This window comes from Ceratotherium simum, chromosome 2 (assembly GCF_057802395.1).
Source record: "Ceratotherium simum simum isolate JZ-2026a chromosome 2, ASM5780239v1, whole genome shotgun sequence".
Taxonomy (NCBI): domain Eukaryota; kingdom Metazoa; phylum Chordata; class Mammalia; order Perissodactyla; family Rhinocerotidae; genus Ceratotherium; species Ceratotherium simum.
In genome coordinates this window covers 58017071-58038853 of record NC_141901.1, presented here as the reverse complement: position 1 = coordinate 58038853, position 21783 = coordinate 58017071, and the positions used below count along the sequence as shown (strand labels likewise).

Here is a 21783-nt window from a genome sequence, read left to right as displayed (position 1 = left end):
GCTATCATATTAAAAAACTGTAGCTAGTAATTTCAGAAGGTCAGGTAACAAAGTCCAGTCTGTTTTATTTCTAACCCAAATATTGCAAATATACAGAAAATTACCAGTACAAAGTTAAACACATCCAGATTTATTTACACAATGCTAAAGAAATTTGAGTTTTATTTCCATTTTGTGGAATTTTATTATGGGGTCTGGCTTTGTTGTGTAATGACATGGGTCACTAAATCTTGATTATCCCACCTCACATGCAATTTTCTGTCCCAAAGAACAGAAAACTTGGGTTTTTAGCGCACATGCAGTAATGATCTTAATACTGCTTTACATTTTAGTAGGAAGGCAGCTGTGCCACAGCTTGGGGAAGGGAGGCAGAGAAGGTATAGAACAGGGAGGGACCACATGCTCAGAAAGGGAACAAGAGACAAGAGAGGGTTGAACAACAGGCACATGGGGACCCTGAGCATTTCTGTGCACGAGGAAACGAGGGTACAACCAAAACCCTCCTCCCTAGACGTCCAAACACAGGAGATGGGCAGAACCATTAGGGAACATTCTAGTCACCCAACCACAAACTGAGGGCATGCGGAGGATGAGAACTGCATTAAAGATTTGGGACAGATCAATAAATCATTAACATGTACACTATACAGTTTATACATGTATATATGTACACACATATATATATATATAGAGGTACAGATTAGTTTATGTTATTCTATATAAACAAGGACGCTTAAGAATGTACTGGTGTGAAAAATGCATACAGTAGCAAGTTGCTGAAGACAAATTCAAATTAATGTTCTGATTCTTGTTATAATGCAATGTAACCAAGAAATCAACATGTTCCTGCTATTTCAATTCTCCTCCATGAGGGCAAGGCCTGGGCTCTGCTAGGGCAGGATGGTGCTTCCAGAGCTGCCTGAGCTGGGCAAATTGATGGCAGATGGAATGGAAAGTCTGGCACCTGCTGAGTGCCAGCGCTGAAAGTCTGGTCCTCCCTATCACTCCATCATGTGGCAAATCTTAAACTTTGGTTTTGTTCAAAGGACACTGAAGTCCATGTTTATTTTCTTGCTTAAGAGAAGGTAGAAGCAAAGTTGAAAAGCTGAATCTCGTCCCAGTTTAGCAATTCCAGGTTTCCAGGCTTCACGTCGGGCAGGTGGCCTGTACTGACAACGACCAGGATGAGCTCTAGGGCACTGCATAGAGGGACATGGTTCTTTAGAGCTCTCCTAAAAGAGAAGAGAGAATCTCTCTACCTGGATGGTTTGCCTGGAAAATAAAGAAATGACTGAAGCCAGGCCAGCCCTGCCACCTGGGGGCGGGGGGCGGTGTAGACAGCTCTGCACTCCTCTCTGTATCCTGGCATTGTGACGAAGGCCACGGGAGAAGCAGCTACAGTTTAGAGAGCCAGCACAGGAGCCAGAGGTGGCCAGCACATTCCTCATCTGTCAGAGATGGACAGCCAGCCTGGGCATGTAGAGGCCCAAAGGCAAACCTAAGAATGAGAGAGACACACTAGAAGGCCTATTCAGGGGCAGATGGCAGATTCTAATTTCAGTTATAGCTTATCTATTGACTCTCTTGAGCCCAGACTAGAATGGCCACAACCCTCCAAATAATTTTATTCTTCTAAGTGGCATTCCCATTCAATTACCAGCCTAGGTGTGTGCATCCCTGGTCTCTGGTCTCACTGAAAACCAAAAGCCCTCTTAGGTACAGACACCTGTCCACAGAGCAGGAAGGATGGTGAGTTCCCCAACTGGATTTACGAGCTCAGACCACTCTACATGGTCTGATATGTCTAACCTATCTTACAAAGCCAAGTTCTATTGCTGAAACCCCCAGAACTAATCTCTTCTGCTACTATCAAGCCTGGAGTTTACACTATGCTATGCTATGCTTTACTTTCAAAGATAATGCTCTTAACCTAACAACAGTAGGACAAATTAGAAATCTTTTTTTTTCTTAGAAGCTATCGTGGATTTAGGCTGTTTTACTCTCTGGCTGAGGGCACTGATTTGTGAGTGAGCAGGCTGATACAAAAAGCTAACCAGCCAATAGAGGGAATGAGCTAGGCTTGTTCGCAGTGCTCAAAACAACTGAGCTGGCCAGCCGGCCAGGGGTGGGACAACAAGGGGAATGGGGAAGGGTGACTCATCCACGGAGATGCCACCTCTGCGCTCTTGAACAGTGATCCTCAACCAGGTGAGGGACAATTTCTAAACACATATTTAAAATTACCGTTACTTTTGTTTTCAGCTATGAAAAACAGGAGAATAAAATTTTCTGTTCACCAAGGTGGCAAGAAGGTGCTCAATTCTGCTCTGAAAGAAATACCACTGATTGCTGTCCTAAAGGACAGCCAGTCATCTGTAAGAACGAAGCCGGTTCCAGGTTTTCAGCACTTGCACGCATAAAAATGTTCACATTCTGAAGACAACCAATCAGCACTGCTCGTAACACATACACACAGGGGCACTGGCCAACTTACTCAAGCTTTGTACCTCAGCTCCAGCTCCTAAAAAATGGGGATTATAACCCCTGCCTTCTTTTCTTTTAATCTCACAACAGTGTTGTGAGGTTCAAATGACATAAGGCAGGTGAAAGTGCTGTGGAAACTGCCAGCTTCTACAGAAACCCCAGCTATCATTATAAGCAAAGAGCTCTACTCTTACAGATGAGGTTAGAGGGGAGTATTCACTTTCCCACATCTGAACACTAATCAGAGAATCACCATCTATTGGCACATCTACCCCAGAGGGGATACACTGGGAGAAGAAGGTGTGTGGTCTAAGTGGGTCTTCTCTGGGCATCAAACTCACTCTGGGACAAAGGCTGACACTTTATCATTTGTGAGCTGGTTTACCTTTACAATTATTTTTAATTTAAAAAACCATGCAAAATGAATGAGCTTTTCCTAAAAGACTAGTGCTCTCTGGCTCTAACAAATATTAATCCTCTTCACAAAAACCACCCTAACATTATTTTCTAACTGAAGCTCCCTGACTCATGTAATTTTACTGCAGTTTCAAAGTCTCTAAAATTCTCCATCCACTCCCTCCCCCACTCTTCCTGCTGCTGTTAATCCATTCTGGGGAGAAGGGAACTTAGCCATCTGCTCATGCATTCTGACAAAAGTTAATTTGGCACATTTACTTTTTACTGACTTTCTAGCCATAAAATGAACTAGCAGCAAAATGGCAGATACCAAAGAATGTCCCAATCCCAACTATTGGGAGAAACTGCAACCAGCATAGCAGGTATGCTAAGACCGCAAACGTACTACACTATATGCCCGTCTAACAAATACTCAAGCTGTATTAAAACTAATTATTGCAGCTTTCCATTACTATACGGCCACCCAAAAATCCACCTCACTGCATTCTATACTTCAATTTGAAAAAAAAAGTCAAAGGGAAAACTTCCTTAAATTTAAAATATGAACTTAATGTATCAAACGTAAACAAATCATCTACACTGGAACTGTGTTTTCAGTTGGTTCAGCCAAAAGTTTCATGCCAACAAATTACTCAGTAAAGCTGGGAAAAAGTGGTGAGGAGGAGAGCCTGGTAATAAAATCCTGATTTTTTTTTTAGCAAAGCCTCTAAATCTGAAAACATGTCTAGTCCTGACTCCATGTATAACAGCAACCTAAGAGGAAGCAAACAAGCAGCCATCCTAATGTTTCACCAGTGAGCCAACCCAACGGTGGAAAGAGACACGGAAGACTGGGATGCTCAGTCCTCAGGGGCTGCATTGTGCTCGCCACCATCAGCTACAGCGAAGAGGTCACTTGGCCTGGGCAGACATCCGGGGCAGACCTGAACCCTGTCCTTGAGCATGTCCACTGGCACACACACAGAGCATGGCTTGAAAGATCTCAGAAGAGGCGAGAATTTCTCCTCTAACAGGTGCTAAATCTAGTCAATTCTCTGCTGCTCCCTTCTTCCTGCCCCAAGTTAAAAATATTGCCTTTTAAGTTTTCCTGATTTAGCGTCTTGGAAGCACATGGTTAAGTTAGTAGCCAAAGGGCAATTAACAAAGGTATTGCCTAATTAAACAGGGGAAAAGAAAAATCACTGTGGTCTATGGTCCCTAGAAGAAAAAAAAAAAAGCGAGGATCTGTGTGTGAGGAGCTGGTGTGCAATGTTCTTGGAGCAGGGCTGTCCCCAGACGGAGAAAGGCTGCCCAGGCTGTGCCAGTCATCGCAGCCTCTGTGTTCTTCTCTGCAGCTGCTTCGTGTTGCCAGCAGAGCCCAGGGACAGCACCAAGCAAGTTGTGAGAGTTGATGCTGGAGTGGGCAGGTGCCCTGGGGCAGGCGCCACGCAGAACATGCAAGAGTGGGGTTAGTGAACTGTTCCCTTCAAATTCCATTTCCTTTCCCTTAAAAACCAAAACCAAAAGAACCCATACTTTGCAAAAGACAGCGCTTGAAATAAAAAGTTAAAGCATTTAAATTTTTCCCCCTCTTCTCAGAGCCAATTGTAAGAGTGTTTAGGGCTCCCCAACCCCCTGCATTTCTTTAGTGTAGGTCCTTTTGGCTTTGATGGAAGCAGCAGAAACAGAGCTGGGTCCCTCGCAATGGGAAATTTATTTCCCCAAGTCGGAGCCACAGGGAGTGTAAGAGGTACTGCGGTTCCGTCATCCATGCTCGGTCCCAGCTCCTTGGAGGAGCTATTCCAGGAGGTCCTGAAAAGAAGACATAGCCTGTATTATTTACAGACTAAACAATTCCTATTTTGAAAGCAATTACCTAGTTTCTAGGCTAGCCAAGTCTTACAGGCATTAAGTTGCTGCTTCTAGTTTATACCCTCCTTTGCCTCAATCATATCTTGATCATGAACAGGAAAAGAATCATTCTTTTTTGTACTTCTGGACCACCCCTCAAGAAGAAATAGTCTCACCTCATCTGAGTCATCATGATAACCTCTTTTATTCGTGTGCGAGGCTGTGTCTAAAGCATCCACACCATCCACACCGTTGGCCTCTGCATGCTGCTGTAGCACAGAGTATCGATGCACCAGGAACCTGTGGATGGAAAGCTCTGTTAATCCTTGCGTGGTGAGCAGGGGTGCATTTCTCACAGGACTGTGGATTTTCTGAGCTTTATACGTTCACAGAATGAGTCACACACACAGGAGGCACAGTGCATGGTTGGCATATGGAAAACATAAGATCTGAGAAGACTGGGCCTGATGTTTCAGGAACATCGCTTCAACGAGCTAGTTTTTGCCAAGGGCAGACTCAACCATATGCCCTTGGCTGAGTTTCTGGGTTAAATTCAGTACCTTAGATTAACTTCCTGGTCCTTACCTTCCCCCACAGACGTACTTCTTCACAATGAGCACTCCTGCTACGACTGTGACCAGCATCAGTCCCACAGTGGCCAGGATAATTGGAACAGAATTTGACTTGGAATTCTTGATAAATTAAAACACAAACAAAAAATTTCAGGTATGCATATTCTAGGACTGAATTCAAAGAGGCTGCTCATTCCCCTCCTTTCTCTGTGAATGATCTGTAGTCTCCAGGCAGTTAATGATGATACTTTTCCAACCCCCTAAGATGAACCATCTCAATGTGACCAGGAGAATATCACAGCTGGCAGAGGGTAACCAGAACTTCCACTGCCTTGAAGCTGTCAGAACGGTGGAATCTCAGGGGCTTCGATGTCCAAGGTACACTGGAAACCTTGGCAACTACCTAGATCAAAAGTCACTGTGACTGTGCCCCACTACCACTGTTTACAAGTCTTGGAGCTTTTAAGGGTGGAGCAGGAAAGGGAGACTATGATAATAGTGGGCTGAACAAATGTAGAACAGAGCCATTACCTGGGAAGAAGCTGTGCCAATGCTGCATCAGGCAGGCCATCATATGACACCAAGATTTATCCTTTTAACTTAATTTTTGGTATGTTTTTACAAACAAGCCTTTTCATATCATTGTCTGAGTGTGACCTACCTGCTTCGGGGTGGGAGATTGGGGGGGGCGTGTTTTCAATGGATCCAAGAGGAGGTGGAGCTGGATTCTGGGACAAGTTGTGTCCCTGTGGGCGGGAGTCCTGTGCAACCATACACACAAACACTCTGAGGACAGCACCAGGAGCGCAGGGCGGGGGTGCAGAGAAGGAGGGACTGCCCCACTGACAAGTACACACACCCACACTTTCTTCTCCTACTGCCTTCTTAATCCTACCCCTTTTCACGCCCTCACCCCTTAGAAGGCTAGAGAGGAGAGGACTACAGACTGCCCACCTCTCATTCTGCAGATTAGGAAACTGGGGCCCACAGTTTACCGCCCCAAGTCACACTGTTGGTCCAGGGCTTTTTTATGAAGAGGATTCTTCGTCACCATACCCCCAAATCCCAGCCAGATAGTTGAGTACCACAGATCTGTAATCAGCTTCATAACTTCCTTCTAAATCAAAACCAGCCCATTATTATCATAGCTCAGTTTTTCATTCTGAACACACTAGGCATGACTCAGCACAGAGATGCATCCTACCTACAGCCCAGTGCTCTTCTCTTCACATGTGCAAAACTCTAGCCCTTTACAGCCAAACTTCTTGAGTTTTTTCCTTAAATGACTCTGAGCCTCAGAAACTTCCTCAACTCTATGCTTCTAAGACTTGGAACAACTTTACGGAATACCCTTTTTTTCCCCAACAAAAGTTTTCAGTAGATAAGCTTATCATCCGGTTATGTGACCCATCCTTCATGCAGGTTCCTGTGCAAAGGGAAGGTGACAGAAGTAGTTTGGCCACTTTGTATTCAGTAATAAAATTGTCGATGCTGTAACTCTGACTATTCCTGGCAGAACACAAAACCCCACTTGTACCTAAACCAGATCCACTTTAACATACCTGCTTTTCTGGACTCAAAAAGTTGCTTGTGCATTTCTTTTTCAAGTCTTTTACTTCTCGAACTGGACTCACTCCGCCTTGGCATTTGTCTCCCGGAATTTTCCGGTACCTGAAAGGCAGAGAAAATTTATTAACAGAATACAAGGATGTATTCCTGGATTCTTGTTTATTTCCTGAAAACAAGATTTGAAAAGCCGCAGAAAGCTTCTCGTCCTTATACCATCTTTCAGGCCTGGGGGGAGATCCATAGGGATGTTTTGGGGATATTTTGTGTAGTTTCAGGCCTTGAACTGATGAAACGTGTCTGGCCTTGCTGCATGGACATGCCTGCCTTTCTGCCTTAAGAGACTGTGACAAAGAACTGTGACCCGGGGAAAGCACGTTAACATGTGGTACAAAAGTGGGATGGCAGCTACTTCAATTTAAATTAATAAAAATTAATTCAGTTTCTTAGTCGCACTGGTGTCAACAGCCACAGAGGGCCAGTGGCTACCCTAATGGACACAGCAGATCATAGAACATTTTTATCACAGAAAGTTCTATTGGACAGGGTTTTTCTAGAGTGCTCTAAAATATTGCTCAGATCTCTGTGGGGAGAGAATCGGCTTTTCACAACTCGTTCATCAGGGTCAGGGAGAAAAACCATCTCACCCGTTGGTTGTCAGGTGCTCTTTTCTTCCATACAGACAAAACTCCAGGTCGTGGCCCTTCAGTTCTGGCTGTTCCACACAGTTGGAGTCATTTTCTGGACGGAAGTAGCCAAAATCACTGCAAGAGTCAGCAAATAAAGTACCTTTCAAAGTTGCTGAAAGACAGTAAGTGACTAGCAATGGAGGTTTTACGTGGGGCAGTGGGTGGTTACTAGTCCAGTCTGGGGTTGCCAGAAAGCAGCTCTGGAAGGCCCATGACATCTATAAAGAAGGTCCATTTAGGAAAACAGACACGGAAAGGGCTTAACTAGGGGAAAAACAGCTTATGGATTGGGCCTGCTGGATTTAGTAGCTAGGGGCCCCAAGGCTAGGAGCCCTCCACACATAGCACAGGCTCAGGGAAGGGAATGGCTGCAGTCTGCCAAGGGGTGAGGACTCTTGCAACTAAGACACAGAGAAATAGTGGAATCAGCAACAGATCTAAACTCAGGGACACAGTTATTCTTTATTTACCTCCAAATAACTCATTATTATGTTATTTGGAGGTGTACCGTGGAGTATATGTCAAATCTTTCCTGCCCTCCCCATTTCTGTCCCTCTTAGCTTCTTAAGATGGTCCCTCCCTCCATTCTATCCCGTCTCTCCACAGTGCCACCCATCTGCTCTCCTTTCTCTGTTTTCCCCAAAGAAATAACATGCTGCCTCCTCTCCAAGGCTGACTCCAGGGTCATCCTTGGCCCCATTCTTCCTACTGCCCTGGGACCTTGCTTCACTGACAGTATGGGAGGGACCATCAGTCCCACCCACCTGGTGGCTTCTCCTTAGCCTGCACCTGTCCTCTTCCTCCATCCTCCTCTCCCTTACTGGCCAAATTTCTTTTTTTTTTTTAGATTTTTTTTTATTTATTTATTTTTTCCCCCCAAAGCCACAGTAGATAGTTGTGTGTCATAGCTGCACATCCTTCTAGTTGCTGTATGTGGGACGCGGCCTCAGCATGGCTGGAGAAGCAGCGCGTCGGTGCGAGCCCGGGATCCGAACCCAGGTCGCCAGCAGTGGAGCGCGCTCACTTAACCACCAAGCCACGGGGCCGGCCCCCAAATTTCTTAAAATAAAATTTTTCACTTGTTCTATTTTACTCATTTACTTTTTATTCTATGCATTTTGGCTTCACCTCCCTATGCAACCTTGACAGTGAATGTCTGAGGCCCCCCAGGGCTCACTGGTCACCCAACCCAGGGGAGCCCTCTCTGGTCTCATTCACCTTGACCCTTGACACACCACTGTGCTCCTACCTACCTCGGCCCTGCAAGGCTGCACTCATCTGTTTCTCTGATCACTGCTTACTCTTGTCTCTTCCTAACCCATAAATGCAGATGTTTTCCAAGGTTCTAGAATTCATTCTTACTTTGTACCTGCTCTCTCTTTGTGAGCTTAACTATTTGTGCTTGCAACTTAAACTTGCAGGCTTTACCTCTCTTGAGCTTTAATCCTACATTTCCAAGTACCTGCCAAATATCACCACCTAAGTTTGCTGACAGAACCTCAAATAAACAAAACATTCAAAACACATCATTTCTCCTTCGTGCCAGCCTCTCCTAGCATTTCCTTATGTTTGCCTATGACACTACTTTCCTTCCCATCATCTAAGTTGAAAATTTAGCCTGAGCTCCTCCATCGGGACCCTATGCACTTCTTTATCGTGACTACTGTGACTTCCCCTCTTGGCCTATCTTCCAGCACACCCTTCCCGATCATGCTGTTGGGTATCTATGTTCACACCAGTCCACTGGCTTTAATGACTGCTTCTTCCCAGATATGTACAGTCAAATCCTACTGCTCGTCAGGGCTCAGCTCAAGTGCCACCTCCTCAACAAAACCTCCTCCAGCAGGGCAAGGGGCTGACAGGGATCTGAGAGATGCTGATACCAGAGGAAGTCCTCCAGGGAGCAGGCACAGACGGACGGCTGCTTGGTCACAACATAGTCTCGACCATTCTGACAGATGGATGACTTGCGGAGCCGTAGGTACTGTTCTTTATAGCCTAAAATGCAGCCATCTCCATAGTCTCCAGGGTCTGTGGAGTGAGCTAGCCATATGGTATAGTCCTTTTCTTCACCTAAAGGAAAGACAGGCTGTTCAGCAAACTGCAGGGCACAGAACCACACACATGAGGCAGCTGCCAGGCTATAGGAGGAACAAGGAGAGGGAAAGTGGGGATGTCTGACTCAACCTTTTGCTTCATTTTGGAATTACAAACAAAAGCTACATTAGTTGGAGCCTACTATCAATTGGCATTTCCTCATGCCAAATGAGGATTCTTTGCATCTCATCACCCGTCTGAGTACTAGGAAAAGCCTTATTTGTTTCAAAGTGGGAAGTTGGATAGAGGACTTCTAGGGGTCCTTTCAAACCGAGAGGCTGCTGTCTGTGTGTCTTGTACACCTGTGCCTTCAGCAGCAGCTGTCTGAGGTAAGCAACCAGATGTTTTCCTTTAGGACAGATACCAACTAGCCAAAAGCAGGGGTTCAATTTTACTCTAAGTTATTTTGCTTCCAACAGAAGGGAAAACATTCTCTTTCTAGACTTTTCATTCGAGCCAACTGGCTCTCAAATGAAGACTGCTGACTACAGACAACCTAGCTTAGTATATTCTGTCACCCACTCCTGGAAAAATGGCTCAAAGGCTACGGCCTAAAGACTGTGGATTAGGGTTCTATCCTTTGGGATATGGGGACCAGCACAGAGCCTGTTAAACAGCAGGTGCTTAACAAATCTTTTAACGACGTCTACCTTTAGGAATAATTGTAGAGCTGACTGCTGAGGGGAAAACTCATAAGCCAGCTCCTTTACAGCCTATTTAATGAATTTAGATAAGAATGACTCTCCGGTATTAAATCATATTGAAACATCCTGTAAAAACGTAAGGTCCAAATGGAGTGCTTTTACTTTCTCCAGGAGTCACTGAATTAACATTCTGAGGAAATGGATCCATAACACAGTATAATAATAGTCAGGATCAAAATTCAACCAAACCGTCTTAAAACCTTAGGCCTTTTGTCATATCATGCCAACAAGTAACTACAGGTCACACGGTCATTTTTTCTCCAGTTTTTTCTTTTATCCTCAGTACAAATGTCAACATCTTTGGTACTGGGGCCTGGGTTTGCTTGTGACTCCTTAGGAACACCTTGCAACGAACACTTTAATTCCTTTTCTGAAGCCATTTTCTGGGCCTTTAACATGCCTTCTAATTCGAAGTCACAGAACTCTGAAATGGTCAGTGTGGGCTTCACGCCTGCCCAGCAGCCATTCTAGAGCCTCACCTGTGACAGACATTCAAGTCAAAACTCCTTGCATGAAAACTTCCTCACTTCAACATTTTGATAAGTGACACAATCGATTAGATGCTCTTTGCAACACACTTTCCTCTTTACAGTTCTGCTGTAATCAGGGGTGCAAAACCATGAAATGTTACGAAATAATTTTAGACAAACACAAGCATGCCTTATCCTCACAATCAGAAAAGGTACATAGCACATTACACAGCCCTAAGAGTGCAAAGCTATATTGTCCTATACGATAGCCTTTACCACCTGTGGCTGGTCTGAACTGAGATTTACTGGCAGGGTAGGTGTAAAATATACACCAGGATTTTGAAGACTTAGAACAAAAAGAATGTAAAATATTTCATCAATAATTTTTAATATTGCTTACATGTTGAAATGATAATTTTTGGATATATGGAGATAATTATATTATTAAAATTAATTTCACCTCTTTTACTTTTAAAATGTAGCTGATAGAATAATTTAAATGACTTAAGTGGTCCTCATTTTATTTCTCTTGGACAGTGCAAGTCCAAAGAGGGAAGCTGCTTTTCCAATACCATCCCATTGCCTGATTACCCACAGGGAACATCCTTCAACCCTCCTTTATATGCATTTTCTTATCAGCTAAAAGAAATTAAACTGAATTAGTTATTTAGGAAAATGGGCTTACAAGTTTCTGGTAGAAAAGGTCAAAGGAGACACTCACAGTTCCTTTCAAGGACATCTTTAAAATCGATGGTGTAGGAGACCCACTGGCGAGTTAGGAAAGATTCTGTGAAACCCCAAATGCTGATATTCATGGACCTAGCGCCAGGTTCTGAGGCGAGGCCGGTAAAGTAGATGGGCTCCCTGGTGAACGTGTAGGTTTGCCAGCACTGACCTTCGTCTGTGGAGAACCTGAAACCACAATCAGACAAAGATCATGACAGAGGATCAACATTTATGGGAATGTCAGGAAACCACTCTGGCTGTTTGATCCCAAACCAGAGAAAAACTCTCATATTTAGGTGATGGCTTACTAACATTAATTTTTAATGTTAGAGTAGGGAAAGGGGATTCATTCAGAGAGTATGGAAGAATATGCCTTCATAAAAATTCTCTCAAAGGAAAGAGAGGATAGTGACCTACTCACTAAATAAAAAAACAGAAATTATTTTATAAGACCTTGTATTTAAAGAGTCATTTCCCATCCAGAGTGCTTACATGCTTCCATAATACGCTTGTGGAAAGAAAGAATATTTTTAAAAAGTGACAAGAAGTGTTAGCTAGAGGAAGTCAGAGGAAAAAGCAAAGCCATTTAATCTGAGTTGCTGTAAATGCAATACCTTCAGGAACTTTCCCTAAAGTTCTGTAGAATGCACAAATATGAATGAGGGGCCAGCCCAGTGGCATAGCGGTTAAGTGCGCGCACTCTGCTGCGGCGGCCCGGGGTTCGGATCCCCGGCACACACCGACACACTGCTTGTCAAGCCACGCTGTGGCGGCGTCCCATATAAAGTGGAGGAAGATGGGCACAGATGTTAGCCCAGGGCCAGTCTTCCTCAGCAAAAAGAGGAGGATTGGCAGATGTTAGCTCAGGGCTGATCTTCCTCACAAAAAAAAAAAAAAAAAAAAGAGAGACAAATATGAATCAAGGTCCGTAACTATCCCCCAACACACTGAAGAACAATCTGTTGCCCTCTCTGCAGGTAGTGTGGGTGGAGCTGAGCTCATGCATACTTAATCACATTGATAGGATGGCTGCTGTGCTCAATGGCCACGATGATGCCTCCGGAATCCAGGATGGTGTAATAGTGGGGTCCTTCCAGCATCCTCGCCCAGGAGTAACCCCCATCATCTGAGATGTACACATCCGGGATCATCACTGAGATGGCATCCCCTACACTCCCTGCAATACAATCCACCATCTCATCAGCACAAATCAGCACAAATGAAACAGACAGGATTTACTGCCAAGAGAATGATTTTTTTTTTTTTTTAATTTTTAAAATTTATTTATTTTTCCCCCAAAGCCCCAGTAGATAGTTGTATGTCATAGCTGCACATCCTTCTAGTTGCTGTATGTGGGACGCGGCCTCAGCATGGGCGGAGAAGCGGTGCGTTGGTGCGCGCCCGGGGTCCGAACCTGGGCTGCCAGCATCGGAGCGCACGCACTTAACCGCTAAGCCATGGGGCCGGCCCAAGAGAATGATTTTGAATGAACTTATTCTGATTATTTCTCTTATCACGCCTCTTATAAAAGAAAAAAAAGGCCACTGAAAATTTGGGAAAGGGAGAAGCCTTGTTGCTCTCTCTGATGGAAGTCTATGAAAAACCCAAAGTACCACTATCATGTAAGAAATTCTACAAAGGATGGTAAAAGCCACATATGGTGGTTTTCTTACAGGGTTCAAGGCAGTGACTGAGTTTTAGTGTGCTAAGCTACTTCTTCCCGTGGAGGTGAGGGAGGGCTGCTTACCATGGGCAATGACTATGCCGACGGCATTAGGCTCAGAGAGTGGGGCCATTGGAACGTTTAGTTTCTGGGAAATGCTGTAGGAAGCGTGAATATGAAGGCTGCACTGTGAAAAGAAACCAAAGCTTAGATTAAAACCAAAGGTGCAATTTTTTACTCATCTCACAGAGCCTTCTAATAAAGCTCTGAACTTAACCCAGACCTCAGTGGGATACTCTTTTTTTTTTTTTTAATTGTGGAAAATACACACATCATAAAATTTACCATCTTAACCATTTTTAAGTGTACAGTTCAGTAGTGTTAATTATATTCACACTGTTGTGCAACCATCACCACCGTCCATCTCTGGAACTTCTTCATCCTGCAAAACTGAAACTCTGTACCCATTAAACAATAACTCCCCATTCCCCTCTCCCCCCGAGACCCTGGCAACCACCATTCTACTTTCTGTCTCTATGAATTTGACCACTCTAGGTACTTCATATAAGTGGAACCATACAACATTTGTCATTTTGTGTCTTGCTTATTTCACTTAGCATAATGTCCTTAAGATTCATCCATGTTGTAGCACATCAGAATTTTCTGCCTTTTTAAGTCTGAATATTATTCCATTGTATGTATGTACCATATTTTGTTTATCTATTCATGTGTCAACAGACACTTGGATTGCTTCCACCTTTTGGCTATTGTGAATAATGCTGCTATGAAAGTGGTGTGCAAATATCTCTTTGAGATCCTCCTTTCAATTCTTTTGGATATATACCCAGAAGTGGAATCGCTGGATCACATGGTAGTTCTATGTTTAAATTTCTTGAGGAACCACCATACTGTTTTCCACAGTGGCTGCACCATCAGTGCACCAGGGTTCCAATCTCTCCACAGCCTCACCAACACTTTCTATTTTGTTTTTTTTTTAATAGTAGCCATCCTAATGGGTGTGAGGTGATCTCTCGCTGTGGTTTTGATTTGCATTTCCCTAATTAGTGATGTCAAGCATCGTTTCATGTGCTTACCAGCCATTTGTATATTTTCTTTAAAGAAATGTCTATTCAAGTCCTTTGCCCATTTTTAATTTGGGTTATTTGTCTTTTTGTTGTTGAGTTATAGGCTCAGTGGGATATTCTTGATTCTGAAATGCATTAATACATTTGGGAGCAAATTATGCAATTATTTTCTCATGTTTAATCTGTCTTAGTTTATTTTATTCCTGTATTACATCAAAGCCTCTGATCAATATTTAAAGTATGATTCCACACAAATAAACTTGATGAATGCCTGACATATTTCAGATACTGTACAAGATGTGGTGGTGATTTGAAATAAGATTCAGTCTTGTCTTAAGAAATATTTCTCAGAAACTAGTTAGGGTATAAAGCAGAATGAAAGTTAGTGCTTTAAAAGACGTTCAAATTAAACCTCTTTAAAAGAGGTTAAAATGTTAATTTTACATCACGTATATTTTATCGCAATAAAAAAAGAGGTTCAAGCAAACTATTAATGAAATGAAGAGGAATGATTAGCTCTAACTGAAGATGGGCACTCAGGATGGTTAGGATTTCCACTGATCCTAATGAACCAGGGGTGGGGAAACAGGTATGACTTCCTCAGGAATACCCCAGGAATACCATGGGCAGGCCACTCAGGAAGACCCCAGGAAGACCGTGGGCAGGCCACAGACGCAGGGGCACATACAGGGTGCTCAGGGAGCAGCGAGGGTTATAACAAGCGGTGTGTCAGTGATAAAATGGGCAATGACAATGAAAAGGCAGAAGGGAGCCCAACAGGGGAGGAGAGGACCTTCATTCACCAGGTCAGAGGCACAGACTATCCACAGACAAAGGGGAAGCATGAAGAGTGTGGAGGAGGGTCAGGCATGGGAGCGTGAGGGTGAGCGCAAGGTAAGTAAGGAGGCCACCGTACCCGCCCAGGCTTAAGGTGAGGAGGGCAGGTGCAGGGTAAGGCCAGGGCAGAGGGATGGAGAAGGGGCAGGAGGGAGAGAGACTCGACAGCACTTAGCACAGAAAAGGGCGAGAGTGCGTTGTGGGTGGTGTAGGTGCACTTGATCTCACACTGGCTGAGGCTCTTAAAAAACCCAGCCGAAACAGCAGAGTTCTGAGGAGAGCTCGGGAACTACCAACGCTGTCATTTTTTGAAGAAAACCCCCAGTGTTCCCCTAAGCTTCTCTCAAATTCTATAAGAGTCAGACAGAAAGCTTGTTTTTCTTTTCATTTTTCTTGCCTATTGAGACCTGTCACTCCTGGAAGCGGGGTCTCCTGAAGCAGCACCTGTGCATTTCCAGCTCTCAGAGGGGTCGGCTCCTGCTGGCGCAGGCACCACCGGGCCACCACCCACAGCACTGGCCGGCCCGTGTGGAGCCCAGGCAGAGGGGAAGAGAAGGCCGAGTTCTCCTCCACTTGTTTCTCACCAGCACGGCTTTGCAAGGCTTCGCACTGCTCACAAATGCCTGGTGTATGGATTTTTGTAGAATTCCTAAAGTCTCTAAGCTGCCATGCTGACTCCTAACTTCTCACCAGCCATTCTGCTTTCATTCAGCAGTTTAGTAAAACAGAAACTGCTCGCCTCCAGTTTTTTCTTTAAAAGACAAATAATTCATAGTATTTTGGCCTTTCTTTGCAGTTCCTATTTCCTACATTCTAAGTTAATTTCATTACTGTCATTCCAAACTTTCCACTTTTAGTTGTGGCCCCTAATCAAGTACGAAAGTTCATTACTCAAAGGCCTGGCACTGATGAGAGCAGAACAGAATGGTTGCTTTGCTCTAAACACGTTTGACAATTGGAGTCAAACAAACCTGCTTCTTATCCTTCGCTGTAGCATCGCATTCACTGTTCTCAGGCTTCCTCAGGTGCTTCCACCTTCCTCCTTGGTCAAAAGTGATCATAGTCTGGACAGAATTATCTGAAGGGGAAAAGAGTGATATTAAGCCTGACACACTGGAAGCACCCTATTAAATTCAGTTTATCATTGCACAACTCTCCTAACTGAGACTATCTAACACCATCAGAACCCTGGAGTCCCATAAGCTTCTAACACCCAAAAAAACGGCTCAGTGGTGGTGAGCACCTGAGTAGTCTTCTAAATATGATATTTGAAGAAGGCTTCCCACTTGAACAGGACCTAAGTGATTCCAGAAATCATTTAGACTGATATGCTTGCAAAGAGACACCTTTTACCTCCTTACCAACACAAACAGGCTGATGTCCATTCTCTTTCCTTGCTTGCTTGCCCTAGAAGTAAAATCTATAATGGGAAGGCATCCTAATCTTTACTCAGACAAGGCCATGATACCATGCTTGTTTTAGGGACTCTCAAGATTTGAATGTCTGTGCGTTAAGTCTGAATATATAATTCCTAATTTTTGTCTCTCCACTACCGCAGATCCTATCCCTCTTAAACGTTTTCTTTTTTTTTCTCATGTCTCTTCCCCATTCTCTATTTTCAATGATAACAAACTGTTGCAGGTTTAAATTTAGAAATAATATGCATTGAATTTTCCAAGTAAAATCAAACAAGAAAGCAAATAAAGGAAAATTCATTTATTCAATAAATATTTATTGCATGCTCACTAGGTGAAAACTATTGTAAGCCTTTGGAAATACATCAGTGAACAAAACAGAAAAAAACTTTGTGAAATATATATTCTACTAGGGTGAGACAGACAAACACCAGACATTGTAAATAGGTAAATTATACAGTATGCTAGAAAATAAGTGCTATGGAAAAAACTTGCACAGTTAAAGGGAAACTGAGTGTGTGTGAGTTGGGGAGGGCAGACTGAAACTTAGGACAGTTGGGCTGGCCCGGTGGCATAGTGGTTAAGTTCACGTGCTCTGCTTTGGCTGCCCAGGGTTTGCAGGTTCAGATCCCGGGCATGGACCTACACACCGCGTATCAAGCCATGCTGTGGCAGGTGTCCCACATATAAAGTAGAGGAAGATGGGGCCGGCCCCATGGTGTAGCGGTTAAGTGCACGTGCTCCACTGCTGGTGGCCCGGGTTCAGATCCCAGGAGCGCATCAGTGCACCACTTGTCAGGCCATGGTGTGGCGGCGTCCCATATAAAGTAGAGGAAGATAGGCACCGATGTTAGCCCAGGGCCAGTCTTCCTCAGCAAAAAGAGGAGGATTGGCATGGATGTTAGCTCAGGGCTGATCTTCCTCACACACAAAAAAATAATAATAATAAAAAAATAAAGTAGAGGAAGATGGGTACAGATGTTAGCCCAGGGCCAATCTTCCTCAGCCAAAAAAGGAGGATTGGCAACAGACGTTAGCTCAAGGCTAATCTTCCTCACACACACACACAAAAAAAGGACAGTCAGGGCAGGACTCATGCAGAAAGTAACATATGAGCAAAGACTAGAGGGGGAAGGTGTCAGCCTTGCAGACATCTGGGGAGACAGAGAGAACAGTCAGTGCAAATCTCTAAACCACGAGTGTGTGCACTTGGCGTGTTTAAGGACTGGCAGAGGGCTGGAGTGATGAGAGCAGAGGAGAGAAGCGTTAGAGATGAGGTTAGGGAGCAAACAGGGGGCCAGTGGTGCTTAGGACCCTGTATACCACTGCAAGGTCTTCACAAAATAAAAACAAACATTCCCACCTCCTACCAAAATATAAATACATAAATAAAACCTTAAGAGTCTTTGTACTTTAGAATAATATGTTTGTCTGTATAACTGGGCCATAGCAAAGGTGAGCTCTGCAGAACCACTGAGAGGCACAAAAGAGGAATCTTGGCTATTGCTACGCCCTCTCTACAAGGAGGAAAGCAGGAAGTGATTCAAACCCAGGCTCGTGCCTGTAGGCCTGAACCTCCCAATAGAGAAGACTTATTTTATAAACTAAACAACACAGCACCCAAAAAATCTTTCTTTCTACCTGCTGTTGCTTTGCTCTTTCTTAGTTCTATTTACCCTAACATTTAAAATAGAGAGGCAGAATTTACAGGGGGAGGCTTGTTGGCCAGGCAGGCGGCATCATTACTGAGGGGACAGGTCCATCAGTCTCCCCAAAAGCCTCAACTCCCAATATGTTCAGCCAAAGGACAGCTGTGCTAAGACGCACCTTCTGAGAGCACACTTGTTATGTAGACCCCGCGGAGGGAGGTCACATTGGTAAAGTCTGTCTCACCACCTGTGGTGGTGTAGAGATGTCGGTCCAACGACTTGGAATACACAATGCCTCGATCGTCTGAGGTAAAGATTGTGCCAAAACCGGTCTCTGAAATAGGCAGACAAATAAAAACACTAAGTCTTGGGAGGGAACAGAGAGAAAACAATAGTCTAACCACACACATGCCTGACTGACTGCACACATTAGCCAACTGTCTCTCTTGATGATGTAGACACAGACCTGAGGTTTGATACTCAAGCTCTTCGTGTCCATCTTTAATTCTAACGCTCAGCTCAGTGCCTGGAATATGGCAGATGCAGAGTTTACTGAATGAATTAATCAGAAGCTGCAGACAAGCTCTTCTCTGATACATTTTGGTGGCAGAGACACTGTATTTAGATTCATATCTTACACAACTCTAAATCTTTATACTCTAGAACAATGCTTCTCAAACTATCTGTGGTGAAGGATCAATTTTTTTTTTTCTTTTTGTGAGGAAGATCAGCCCTGGGCTAACATTCATGCCAATCCTCCTCTTTTTTTTTGCTGAGGAATATTGGCCCTGGGCTAACATCCATGCCCATCTTCCTCCACTTTATATGGGACACCGCCACAGCATGGCCTGACAAACGGTGTATCGGTGCGTGCCCAGGATCCAAACCCAGGCCACCAGCAGCGGAGCATGCGCACTTAACCACTACACCACGGGGCTGGCCCCTGAAGAATCAATTTTTAAATTTTCATCATGTCACAAACTGATGCTTTCGTAAAATATAATAAAAATTAATCACTGTAAAAATGAAATATAAAAGATAGACAAAATATAATCCTCAACTTTCTTATCATTAGATTCAATAGATATAAAATTACTTTGTCAAATGGCTATAAGAGTTTCTAAACGCTTGCTCTTGCTTTCTGTATTTATTTGGTAACAAAGAGTTTGCAAATCAGTACCAGTCCTCTGACCATTCTTTGAGTAGCATTGCTCTAGAACACTTGGACATAGACACAAACCATATTAGAGTGTCAAGACAAGTGTCTTTTTAACAGAGGCTACAAACTATCTCTAAGACAGAGTATGCAGTAGGACACTAATAAATTCCTAGGGATAAGAGGAAAAATCGACATTTAAGAAGGAAAGCTACTCAAAGGAGGGCTTGAAGCTTAAATCTCTATACACTCAAGGGTGGGCCACTAAAAAGCTCTTACCTCCAGGTTCATCTACATGCATGAATACCATGTCATCATTGGCTGCTAGAATAGAATAGAACTGTTCCTGCCCCACAGAGGGGAGCTGGGCCATGCTCCATGTGTCCCCTTGATCTGTTGACACATGAATCCTTCTTGTTGTATCCTGGAACAAATGCCAATATTTATTTTTTAAATTTTCTGTCAAGATGCCACGTGCAGGGACATGAATAGGAACATTACTATTAATAATTATAAGTATCATTATCCACTTTCTCACTGGGTATATAACTGTTATAAATGAAACATCCCAGTACCAACTACCAAAGCAATTTCTGACCTCTAGCAAAGTTCCAGGCAAGGAACAATCCATTCTATTGTTAAGTAAAGCTATCTTGGCTTCCTCTTTGGCTTCTTTATTCTGGTGTGGCCCTATAAGATACTATCCTCCCAACCTCTGACATTTCAATTTCCTTCAATAGAGCTAAGGGTTTGATGGGACCATCATTAGTTTGGCTTTATAACCATTTGCTTATGCTTGCTCAAATAATTCTTAAAATGATGACTGCTGCATAAAAGTTTGGTCCCTTTGAGATAGTCCCAGCATAATCCAAAGAATTAGATAATTAAGGGTCTAGAAAATGGAGATGAAATCCATGCTTGAGAGATCACAAGGGAAGTCAAGATTGGACACACCTCCTCTTTAATTTTAACGAAGTCTCTCAGAAGAGCCATAATAAAGGGAACATGCACAGGCTGGGAAGAGGCCAAGGAGAGTCAGAAATTAATATAAGGAAGGTGATCAGGGAGTATTTAGCTGTTAAAAGGACTCTGTTAAGGAGGCAATTAACACCCACTCTCTGATAAACAGTTTAAAATAGCTACTAGACACATTTAGCCAGGGTGTGAGAATTAGTCCCAGGGCCTCCCTATGTTAAATACTCTTTAAAGTTCAGTGACAAGTACATTTAACTTATTTTTCTAACTCATATCTAGATGTTTACTTCCAATCTTACTCTTATTGTTATAGGCAGAAACTAGAATTCAAAAGCACATAGAATTTTAATACTGTAGATAGTAGCAGTACAGTATAGGAGGCTACAATACAGAGGCCACCTCTGGAATCAGACAGTCTGATTTCTACCAGGGCTCCACCCCTGTGTGACCCTTGGCAAGTTACTCAATTTCCTCAAATAAAAATTGAGATAACAGTATTAGCTCATAGGGTTGTTGGGAGGATTATGACAAAATTGCTCGAGGGAGTTATCTGTAGTTACTGTGTCTACTTCCCCATCTCCAATTCTCTCTGGACTTACTCTAATCAATCTTTAACCTCAGTATTCCAATGAAACTGCTTTTGTCAAGGTTACCAATTCCAGTGGACAATTCTCAGAACTCATCCAACTCAACACCTCAATTGAGTTTAAAACAGCTGATCACTTCCTCTTTCTTGAAACACTTTTTCACTTGGCTTTAGTGACATCACACTGTCCTATTCCCCTTACGTCACTGGTCTCTCCCTCTCAGTCTTCTTTGCTGGATTCTCCATCTCTTTCCAACCTTTAAATGTTGGGTGCTTCAGGGCGTGCTCAGTCCTCCCACCTCTTCTGTAGCTACTCATTCCTCCAGAAGATACCATCTAGTCACATGGCTTTACATACGGTATAATTTTCGGAGATTCATGTACCCAAATGCTTACTGGACATCTCCACTTATATATCTAATAGGCATCTCATACCCAAAACTGAATTCTTGATCTTCCTCCCACAAAACTGCTTCTCCTGCCGTCTTTGCCATCTCAGTATATGGTACCACCATTCACCCAGTTGCTCAGGCCAAAGATTCTAAAGTTATCCTTGCTTCCTCTCCTCTCACAATTCACATCTAATCCATCAGCAAATCCTGTTGGCAATACGTTTAAAAATATATCCACTATCTTACCACTTCTCCCCTCATCCAGCCTGGTCCAACCTACCATCTCTTTCACTACTCGAACAGCCTCCCACCTGCTCTTGCTGCTTCCACTCCTGCCCCCAACAGGCTATTCTACACACACCTATTCTGTCAAAAGAGAAGCCAGGGGCCAGCCCCGTGGCTTAGCGGTTAAGTGCGCGCGCTCCGCTACTGGCGGCCCGGGTTCGGATCCCAGGCACGCACCCACGCAC

At 43.7% G+C, this 21783-nt stretch overlaps 1 protein-coding gene across 3 annotated transcripts in view; it reads right to left on the bottom strand.

The window, feature by feature from the left end:
- Nucleotides 1–40: 40 nt before the first annotated feature.
- SORT1 (sortilin 1) overlaps nucleotides 41–21783 on the bottom strand; it is a 61122-nt gene continuing 39379 nt past the window's right edge. For 2 of the 3 annotated variants that reach the window (XM_087446098.1, XM_087446107.1), the window contains exons 9-20: nucleotides 19640–19784; nucleotides 18383–18538; nucleotides 16112–16218; nucleotides 13303–13405; nucleotides 12564–12732; nucleotides 11551–11741; nucleotides 9442–9631; nucleotides 7517–7633; nucleotides 6866–6974; nucleotides 5317–5423; nucleotides 4908–5031; nucleotides 41–4692 (exon numbers count right to left, since the gene is read on the bottom strand). In XM_087446098.1, coding sequence (XP_087302224.1) covers nucleotides 4678–4692; nucleotides 4908–5031; nucleotides 5317–5423; nucleotides 6866–6974; nucleotides 7517–7633; nucleotides 9442–9631; nucleotides 11551–11741; nucleotides 12564–12732; nucleotides 13303–13405; nucleotides 16112–16218; nucleotides 18383–18538; nucleotides 19640–19784 — 1533 coding nt within the window. In that variant the 3' untranslated portion in view covers nucleotides 41–4677. The remainder of the gene's footprint in view (nucleotides 4693–4907; nucleotides 5032–5316; nucleotides 5424–6865; nucleotides 6975–7516; nucleotides 7634–9441; nucleotides 9632–11550; nucleotides 11742–12563; nucleotides 12733–13302; nucleotides 13406–16111; nucleotides 16219–18382; nucleotides 18539–19639; nucleotides 19785–21783) is intronic. The other variant, XM_087446115.1, reaches the window with a different exon arrangement.